Here is a 10,832-nt window from a genome sequence, read left to right as displayed (position 1 = left end):
AGGCAGAAAAAAGGTTTGACTTGGTAAGAGTGTTGTTACACGTTTGCCAGGCAAAGACCGATCTAACGTAATAGACCGACCGAGCATATAAGTTCAGCAGGTAAAGATCGACCGGGTGTAAGAGACCGATCGAATGTAGAAGCACTTAGCCTTAAGTTGTCCTAAATGCTTATATACGCCCAACTAGTTAATCTCGGTCGATAAGGTATGACCGACCGGGCACAATAGACTAGCCGAGCACATAGGCATTTAGTCTCGCACGATCCTCAGAATATGTCCTACCGAGGGAAGGTCTATCGTGCAATAATGTTTATATATGCCCAACTAGTTATCTCGGTCGATAAGGTGTGATCTGCCGGGCTCAATAGACCGGCCAAGCACAGAGGCATTTAGTCTCACACGATCCTTAGCATACGACCGACCGAGGGAAGGACTACCGGGCAATAGTGTTTGTATATGCTCGACTGGTTAATCTCGGTCGATAAGGTATGACCGATCGGGCTCAATAGATCGATCGAGCATGAAAAGTAGATCGAGCGTAAAGGTCTTCAACCTTGCACGGTTTCTAGCATACTTATAATAGTAGAATCCTGGTCGGGTATAAATAACCAATCGAGTATAGAATATCAGCCGAGATTAGTACAACAGAAGATATTCCTCATATATACAGAATGAGCTTATGTGACTAACCAAGTGTATGTAACAGGTGAACAATAAGAATATTTGATCATATGACAACTTAATTAATTTAGTGGCAAATAGCTTCTAGAAGTCTCCACAGGTATGCTAAACGACAAAGAAGGTACATCTGGGGTATGAAAAAGATTCCTTAAACTATTATTGCAGTTTCAGCTTACATCATCTCCTAATAAACTTTAACAAACCGGGGTCCACCTCATGACTGTGGAGGTTAGATGAGGTGGAATAAAAAGGGGAATCCTCTCCACTGGCCAGCTACGCAAACATACGCATTGCATCAGAATCAAACTCTAATCTCACTTTTTCCGTACTTCTTTTCTCTGAGGGACTAACTTGAGCGTCGGAGGGCCTAGCTAGGGATTCCCACCCCGATCTTAGGTCACTGACGCTTTGTTGTTTGGTCTCATAGTGCGTAGGAAGAGGAGTTCATCCATTGGACCGTCGAGCCTTCGCTGATCCACGGGGTTCCTCATTGAAGTTCACCTTTACAAGGGGGTACCTCGCCGGAGTTAATTTTTGCGAGGTATTGTTCACAGATCCGCTTGGGTTTTCTCGGATTGATTATTCTGCATTTAGTTTCTTGTGAGATCCGCTGTGGTTTTCTCAGATCCTCCTCTATTTGCCGACATCAGAAGTTATTGTACATCACAACCCATCATCGCCCAGCGCTTCATCCCACAAGCTCTCAGACAGGATCAAATTTAGCGCCGTCTGTGGGAACTCTTGCCTGAATCTGAGACTACGTGATAGAGGACGCTGCAAAAATTAATACTATTACTCTGACTCAAGAGGATCTGGAATTACTCATCAATTCCAGGGTTCAAAAGACATTACAAAAACAATAGCAACAGCAATTGAAAACTGGAGGCACTTTGCCGGTTGCAAAAAATCCAGCAGTTTTAACTACGGATCACTAGAGAAACAGATGTATGGAAGAAGATGACGTTGCTTACATAACTCCTGCTCCTGTTTCTCCCACTCTACATCCTCGTGCATGCTTTTGTGCCCCTTTGGAACAAGGAGGACAAAAATTGGCGCTTCAAGAATCCTCTGATGAAGCACCTGCGAAGGAAAAACACAGAGGGAAAGCAGTAACTAGCGATAGCTCCCCGGACAGAATTGTTACTCCGTTCTCTCAAAGAGCTCTTGACGATCCGCTACCTAAGTGTTATCAAAGCTTAAATATTGGAGAATATTTTGGGACCACTGATCCGGAAGATCACCAAGCTAAATTTGAAAGTATGGCTTTGTTACATCAATTCACTGATGGGGTCAAGTGTCAAATATTTCTCACTACTCTAGGAGGAGCAACTCAGAGATAGTTCAAGAGATTGCCGAAAAATTCCATCAAACATTTTAAATATACTAGTAAAGTATTTCTTCATCATTTCTCCAGCAATATAAGGTATCATAAGACCCCTTGGAGCCTTTTTTTCTATTAAACAGGGGTCTAAGGAAAGCATCAGAGCCTACATTAAAAGATTTAATCAAGTAGCTATTGATGTCCCCAATGCTACTACTAAAATTTTAGTAAGCGCTTTTTCTCAAGGGCTTAATGATAATGATTTCTTCAAAGATTTGGTACGTAATCCTCCGACCAACTTTGATTTATTAATTGAAAGAGCTACTGAATTCATTAATGTGAAAGAAGCCCAAGATGCATGCAAAAAAGAAAGTGTCGTACCTGCTGCAGTTCCAACTAATGATAGGTCTACAGCTCCTATTCATCCACCAACAGGACCTCGTGTGGTTCCTCTGTAACACGACCAACCTTAGCATAGGCCCCAAGCAGTTCTGCATATGGAAATGCCACAAGACGTCCCAAGGAGGTGGTGTACCTACCATATGTCAAGTACCCATTACACTAAAAATTGGTTTTCCCTGAAGAACTAGCAGACAAATAATAATCGGTATCACCGACATCTCCCAACCGACAAACCTATCAAAGGCAAAATAATCCGCTCAAGCTGGAATATCGGGCGACTGAGCCACAACAGGGATCGTTGCAATTATCGGACGGGCCATCTAGAATGCCCGAACCGACGCGCCTCGAGATGACAACGGCTCAGCAGGAGGAAAATCGAAGTAACGTCGCTCGAGGCACTATAAGTATGATCACGGGCAAACCTACAAACGGTGTGTAATGCCCACCCTTACTCATACCCTTAAGCTACAGGACAAACGTTACTCTTTCCTTGTACGTCTTAAATTTTCAGCACTTACCCGTTACATGCTGCTTAGTCCATAGATCTATTCTAACCTGTTATGACTGATAGGACATGACTTGTAGCCACGTATGGCCGAAGGGAGTCTGAAGCTTCTAGTGCATCTGGGTCATGTAGCCCTGACAGACATTGCACTCCCAACTGACATAGGGTACGACCGTGTGAGGGTCGCACGGTCGTGACCCTTTGTAAAGGATGGATGGGGCACGACCGTGTGAACCCACATGGTCATGTCACTTCAGCCGAGAGAAGTAGAGACACGACCGTGAGGAATCACACGGTCGTGTAGCATTGGCCGAGAGGAGGAAGGGCACGACCGTGGGCTTCCACACGACCGTGTTACCTTTGGCCGAGAGGAGGAAGGGCACGACCGTGTGCTTCCACACGGTCGTGTTACCTTTGGCCAAGTGGAGGAAGGGCACGACCGTGTGCTTCCACACGGCCATGTTACCTTTGGCTGAGAGGAGGAAGGGCACGACCGAGTGCTTCCACACGGCCGTGCCACGGGCCGTGCGGAGGATCCCCTTTCTCCACTCGGAAAAGCATGTTCTCCTAATTTCACTTTCAATTGCCATTCAAAATTCTACCAAGCAGTCAAATTCATTCCCAACCAGTTAGGGCCAGTATCTTAGGTAAAGCGGAGAGAAGAAACAAAACTAAAGTTCTACATGTTCCCCAAATTAACAATTCTCAGATCTCTTTCCATTGTTCCGCCACACACACACCCTCAAACATGCACCTGCTACCTCCTCCTACTCGAGCTTTCCTTTACCTTTATCTGCAGTATAAGGAAATGCAATCTATAAGTGGATGCTTAGTAAGTACCAACTACTCACAAAAATGATACATTAAAAGAAGACATGCTTTTTAAACCACTTGAAGAAAAATGCAACATTGTAAACATGCTCTTGCCAGTAGTTCACACTAAAACCATACTTCGGAAATATGTACATGACATGTATTTTCAAACCAGTTTATCATGCAAACCATCAACACAAAAATCATGCTAGTAACGGAATAAAAACAGTCATCTTGACATATTATTGAGTTTATCACTACTGCACTACATAACTCAAATTCTCAACTTAGGAAACTTCCACTAAGAAAACCATGAAGTTTAAAACTTTATATTACATAATAGTGAAAATAATAATCACTTGCTTGGGCCCGACATTGTACACTTTTTTGCGCATCCTTAATACAATCCGAGGTAGTTAATCCTGAACCCATTAAGGTTCTACTAGGCGGTTTAGGAGCCTAGGGACGATCTAGGATTCCACCCAAGGACCTTGTGTATAGTACATGGCTTTCTAAAGTAAAATACTTCCTTTTAACTATTAATTTCTTTTACTTCCACTTGCTTGACATTTAACCAAACACCTTATGTGCGCTTAATTGCCCCGTACTTATAGAGAAGCACTTTAGGCACTTGATAATATTTCTTACTCCCAAAACTTAATGAGAAGCAAACCAAGATGATCTAAGCAAGCTCTTAATCCCAAAACTTTTCACAGGATATCTTACATCTCATAGCATCTATCTCCTTTAACATGCAATACGTTTAAAACATATCGTAACATGTATTAACGAAGCTACTCATACTGCAGGTGAGAGGTACTTACATCCTTTCGCTAGATCTGACTATTATAAGGTGCAAGGAAGACCCCAAAATCCTCCCTCTTGTGCCTTAATATCCGAGTCACCCTCCTTTTGCGTCCTACCTTATTGGGAGAAACTCTCCCTTAGATTCCCTCCTTTGAAAGCTTTAAGACTTGGAGCCCTAGGTTTCCTTGGCCGAAACTTGAAGGGAGGGAGAAGAGGATTCGACTAGAGAGGAAAAAGGAGGCAGAAGATTAGATTTTTTATCTCATCCAACCCCTTTTATACTAAGCGGAAATTGGAGCGTCTCTTTGCACATCATCCACATATATGTAATTGTTTCATATTGCTCATGTGATGCTTTACCACCACCTAATGGTTACTTAAACAAATTTCAAGCAAGAGGTCTCGGGTTCAAATCCTAGCCCAGGACATTTATGCATATATTTTTATTTCTTTTCTCTTCAACTATTTCTTTTTGCGCTTTGTAAAAATAAAGGAAATTTATGGGTGTTACAATTCCCCATACCTTATAAAAAGTTCATTCTCGAACTTAGAACAAGTGTGGATACTTCCGTCTCATATCATCCTCGCGTTCCCAAGTTGCCTCTTCATACTGTTGTCCTTGCCGCAACACTTTCACTGACGGTATCTCTTTGTTCCTCAGCTTCTTAACTTCTCGATCTATTATCTGAATAGGTCAACTTTCATAACTGAGGTTCTCTCGAACTTGTACCGTTTGTGGCTCAATCATTTGATTGGCATCAGGAACATTCTTCTTCAGCATTGAGACATGAAATACATTATGAATGGCTGACATTTCTTGAGATAGTTCCAACTCATACGCTACCTTGCCAACCCTTTTGGTGATCCGGTACAACCCCACATAACGTGGACTCAACTTTCCCTTCTTTCCAAACCTCATTACTCCTTTCATAGGAGCTTCTTTGAGGAACACTAAATCCCCCACATCAAATTCTAGTGGTCTACGGCGCATATCCGCATAGCTCTTCTGCCGGCTTTGAGTAGTTTCTATCCTTTGGCGAATGTTCTAAATAGCTTTGGTGGTGTCCTCGATAAGATCCGTCTGGAGTCCCATTTCTCTCTTTTCACCACCTTTGTGCCAGCATATAGGAGATCTACATCTCCTCCCATATAGGTCCTCATAGGGTGCTATTCCGATAGTAGCTTGATAGCTATTATTATATGCAAATTCTGCTACGCATAGGTATCGGCACTAGCTCCCTTTGAAATCTAAGGCACAAGCCCGTAGCATATCCTTCAGGACTTGATTTACTCGTTCTGTTTGCCCATCTGTTAGAGGATGAAATACTGTGTTAAACCATAGCTTAGTGCCAAGAGCTCTCTGAACACACTCCCAGAAGTGTGAAGTGAAGCGACCATCTCTATCAGAAATTATGGTTTTGGGGATGCCATGCAATCTGATAACCTCTTTAACATACAGTTATGCTAATTGTTCTATGGAGTAGGATGTTCTGATAGTTAGAAAATGAGCGGACTTGGTCAATCTATCCACTATTACCCAGATAGCATCGAATCCATTCGTAGTCCTGGGTAGTCCTACTATAAAGTCCATAGATATATCCTCCCAGTTCCATTCTGGAATCTGGATAGGTTACAGAACTCCGCCCGGTCTATGATGTTCTGATTTAACCCGTTGGCATGTCAGAAAGTTACTGATATATCTTGCAATATCTCTTTTCATTCAAGACCACCAGAAGCATTCCTTTAAATCTTGATACATCTTGGTGGAACCAGGATGCATTGCATAGGGTGCTCCATGGCCTTCGTCTAGAATTTTCTTTCGAAGTTCTTCTTGATTAGGGACACAAAGGTGATCACCATAATATAGTATCCCACCGTCTGATTCTCGGACTTCAAATTTCCAGCAACCCAGAAAGCTTTCCAGGAAAACAAAAATGCAAGATTGAATTCATTTCCAGTAATACCAAAAACCAATTCCAGCAATGCAAATAGCTCAAATCCAGTCAAAACAAAAAAAAAAAACAATTCTAGCAACTTTCAAAGCTTTTCAACAACATTAATCATCTACTATATCCTAGTCACAAGAATTTGCATGCACACTTCTTTATTTCTCTAGCAAATTAAAGGAATGAATCTAATTAAGTAAACTCTTAGCAAGTCCCAAGTCTTCCATAGTTCAGCCATCACACATCGTTAAGCATCTCCTTGTCGCCTTCCTTTATATCACTTTCTCTTTTCCTTTATCTGCAGTAAGAGGAAATGCAAACTATAAGCAAATGCTTAGTAAGCGTTGTCTAACTCACAAAAACTCGAGTGTGCATGTCTACAAGAAGAAACTAGAAACTGAATGCTCTAAAAGAAAACATATATAGCTACTCATGTTAATCTAATAGCAAAGAAATAGCATTATAGTTCAATATTGCTCTTGCTCAAATCCATAGCAAAGGAATGGAAATAAGATTCTATATTGCTCATGGTTAAACCATAGCAAAGAAATGGAAATAGAAAATGAAATCTGATCATGCATATTCAATAGCAAAGGATCTAGAAAATCTGCTCGTGCTATACTAATAGCAAAAATGAAAACTGCACATGCTCAAATAATATCAAATGAAAACTGCACATGTACATCTATAGCAAAAGAAATATGCACTTCTATTAGCAATAGAAAACTACTCATCTAATAGCAATAAGAAAATCTGCTTGTGCTCAACTAATAGAAAAATGAAAATCTGCTAAAGTTCAAAACTTATGTAAGGCTTGTTTCATTTGTTTCGAAAACTTATACTCTTATACTTCAAAATAATAATAAACTTCTTCTTGGGCCCAGGCTTAGTACCAATGCGCGCTCCGTAATAGAGACTGTGGTAGCTAGTCACCAGTCCTATGAGGGTAAAGACCTTGGTCTTACCAGGGCCAAGACCTTGGAATCGGTCACTTGGATTTGTTTAATGACAACCTTGGAAGTTGGGTACTAGCCTTTTTAAAATAAAATACTTGCTATCTTTTAATATTCTTATAATAAAATATCTTGTCATTTCTTTGAGCACTTGGTGTGCTGCTGATCCCAATTCTTAAACATTAGGGATCCTATCAAGACCTTGGTCTTTTCTTACTTATAACTACTCATAATCCTCAAAAAGGTTTTAATGGAACACATGTTTTAAATTAAAGAGCTATTTCTGCTCATTAAGGAAGTAGCAAACTTCAAATCTGCACCATAAAAGTAAAGGACTGCATATTCATGACATGCATGTTGTTATGCCCACGGCAGTAATAGAAAGACTATAAACTATATGCTTAATATTAGAATCTGTCCATGCTTCAAAACTCGAACAGAAACTCAAAACCGAAGCCTAACAGCATGTTCAGGAAGTGCCTACATAACTCAAAATAAGGGAAATAAATCTGTAGGCTCAAATTCAAGGTAGTGCAAGCTTATTATAAAGGGATGTCCTTGCCTATTAAGGAAGCAAAACTCCTCTGCACACTCAAGGAAACAGGGTTGTTCGTTTTCATTAAAGCTAGAAAGTCTAGAATCTCAATGCACAACATATAGGTTGGAAAATCTAAACTACATGCCTAGTTTATACAATTTATTTCATTCCTTTAAGGTCCTTGGCAGTGAGTTTCATATGACATTCTTTACAGCATACTAGATAAAGAAGAAAAACCAGATATGAAACCTTAACTCACGGCAGCAAACAAAATCTTAAACATGTTACAACATACATGCAAAGAAGAAAACCAAGCCTGAAACCTCAATTCACAGCAGGAAATTCTAAAGCGACAAACTCTACCGAAATCAAAGAATGAATTCGAGGTTTGAAAACCACTCTTACTGCAGGTGAGTATGCAACTTACAGTGATATTTCTTGGACTTACAGCCAGGGAAGACCTTTAGGATTTCGGAGAAACCACAAGACTCGGCCCTTCCTTGTGCCCACAAACTCTCCTCGATGAAAGGATCGTGAGGAGACAAAGGATTCTCGGATCTAGACCCTCGCCGACTGTCGGATAGAAGCCCTAACTCGGCTTCATTTTCCGCCCAAGAGAAGACGCCGACGCCGCGCACACGTGAGGGAGAAGAAGATTTTGAGAGAAAAGAAAATAACCTAATCCCTCTCTTAACTTATCCTTTTATAACCTTAAATATTTCTATTATCAACTATCCTTTAAATATATATCATCCCTTATTTGATCAACATCGCCCGCTCGCACACTTGGTCAGCCGAATTTGCTTAGGATTTTGCTTAATCCGTGGTCTCCAGTTCGAATCTCAGCTTGGACATTATTTTTGTTGAAACTTCTATCATTTAGTAAAAATACCAAACGACCTCCAAAAATTACATAAAAATACTCTAAAAATTTCTTAAAATCTCTAAAATATTTCTATATATTTCTAAATATTAATAATGACTTTTAGAACTTAAGACAAGGAAATTTGGGTCGTTATACATTATACTTTTTTTTATTTATTATTAAAATAAAAATATTAATCATCATATGATATAAGTTTTTTTTTATTAATTATAATTTTTTAAAAATTTTATTTTTTATTTATCATGTAAATAATTTATTAGTATATTTATTTATTTTCTTTTCTACGTCTAAGCTTTGATCTATTGTCTAATTAAACTTTATCTTTTAAGTTTTACCTTAATAGATTATGACAACTAGATTGCCTCTAATAAAAATATACTATTTATAATAGATATTATAATTTTTGTATTATCATTAAATAAAAAAATAGTATTGAACATATGATATAAATTAATTTTTTTATTAATTATATTATATATAATATATAATTAATAAAAAAATTAATTTATATCATATGTTGAATACTATTTTTTTATTTAATGATAATACAAAAATTATAATATCTATTATAAATAGTATATTTTTATTAGAGACAATCTAAGCTTTGATATACTGCCTAACTAAATTTTGCTTTTACGTTTTACATCAGTAGTTTATGACAAGTGCATCATCTGTAAAATCGATAGTGAAATTACCATGCTACATTCTTGAAGATTTTATCATTTAAAATGCAATCATTAAACAAAACTAAGCTCAACCTAAAATCTTAAATATTGATGTATAATTATTATTTTCCATCTTTGGTTTATATTAATGTATAGTTATTATTTCCATCTTTGGGTGATATATTAAATTTAAGATTAATTATAGCTAGTACTTTCGAAATTTGACATGGTTAATATTTTTCTAATTTTACTTTCTCATGTACTCCTGCTTGAAATAGACTATGTAAGAAGACTTTCTTTTCTGATTTGCCTTTCCTATTTCCTCCCGCTCCAAGTAGAACTATATAAATCTTCTTCAAGATTCTCAAATACATCAATAATTTCGATCCATCAACAATGACAGACGTACTGAGGAAGGCCACATGTCTACTTCTTTTATATTTCTTCCTCCTCCCGTGCCTAACGAATTACTCGGTGAGATTCTCTCAGAAAAACTCATGTCATTTTTTTATCAGATAAATAATTGTCATTTGATTATCTGATCAATGTTGAAATCATTTAGAATTTTTTTTCCATGTTTTAGACTCTATGACCTGTTAGCAAGATTGATCTAATCAATGAACAAATTAATGAATGTGATAGGCAGCGTTGGCGGCGACGATCTCATCAGGCAGAGGGCCGTGGTGCGTGGCCAAGCCGGAAGCGCCAAGGGAGGTGCTCCAGGCGAACATCGAGTATGTATGTGGGGGTGCCATAGGGGATTGCAGTGCGATACAGGAAGGCGCCTCGTGCTACTCCACGGACATCGTAAGACAAGCATCCTATGCCATGAACTCCTTCTACTACGCCAAAGGGGGCCATAGGTCCATCAACTGCTTCTTCAACGAAACCGGCACCAAAGTCCGCGATGACCCCAGTAAGTCCACAATCAATTCATTGATTAAAACTATTAATTAATTAATTTGACAAATTTGCTCGCCCTCTATATTCTTGATTCTAATGCTTGATTCGCCACTCACTGTGGCAGGTTATGGGAACTGTGTATATCCTTCATGAAGCACGCTGAATTAATTGCTTGAGGATATCGATGGAGTTTAAGGTTTAATTTGGTCGCACCAAAAATAAAATGAACAGCTTGTTTCCAAGTATTAAATAAATTCATGAATGAAGTGTACGTTTATGTCATTTTTGAATTTTCATGCATCATTGGGATATATAAGGTAGTTAAACATAAAAACAATAACAATCAAAGTGTACATATTTTTTCTCTAAATATAAAAAATCATACTAATAAATTAGGACCGAACAAGATTGT

General features: G+C 38.7%; 1 protein-coding gene across 1 annotated transcript; it reads left to right on the top strand.

Moving 5' to 3' along the window:
- The first annotated feature begins 1,628 nt into the window (after positions 1-1,628).
- On the top strand, positions 1,629-10,573 carry LOC121999244 (major pollen allergen Ole e 10-like). The gene is made up of 3 exons (XM_042553949.1): positions 1,629-1,790; positions 10,160-10,433; positions 10,545-10,573. Exons 1-3 carry the CDS (start codon positions 1,629-1,631, stop codon positions 10,571-10,573), a joined length of 465 nt encoding a protein of 154 aa, XP_042409883.1.
- The last annotated feature ends 259 nt before the right edge of the window (positions 10,574-10,832 follow it).

Source organism: Zingiber officinale, chromosome 7A, assembly GCF_018446385.1.
Source record: "Zingiber officinale cultivar Zhangliang chromosome 7A, Zo_v1.1, whole genome shotgun sequence".
Taxonomy (NCBI): domain Eukaryota; kingdom Viridiplantae; phylum Streptophyta; class Magnoliopsida; order Zingiberales; family Zingiberaceae; genus Zingiber; species Zingiber officinale.
Note: the sequence above shows the minus strand (reverse complement) of the source record. Positions and strands in the feature narration are given on the sequence as shown.

Excerpts from the sequence above, each read along its gene's own strand:
- LOC121999244 (XM_042553949.1), top strand. The coding sequence starts at position 1,629 with ATGGAAGAAGATGACGTTGCTTACATAACTCCTGCTCCTGTTTCTCCC. Across the intron at positions 1,791-10,159 it reads AAAAACACAGAGGGAAAGCA|GCAGCGTTGGCGGCGACGAT; the intron begins GTAACTAGCGAT and ends TGAATGTGATAG. Across the intron at positions 10,434-10,544 it reads CAAAGTCCGCGATGACCCCA|GTTATGGGAACTGTGTATAT; the intron begins GTAAGTCCACAA and ends TCACTGTGGCAG.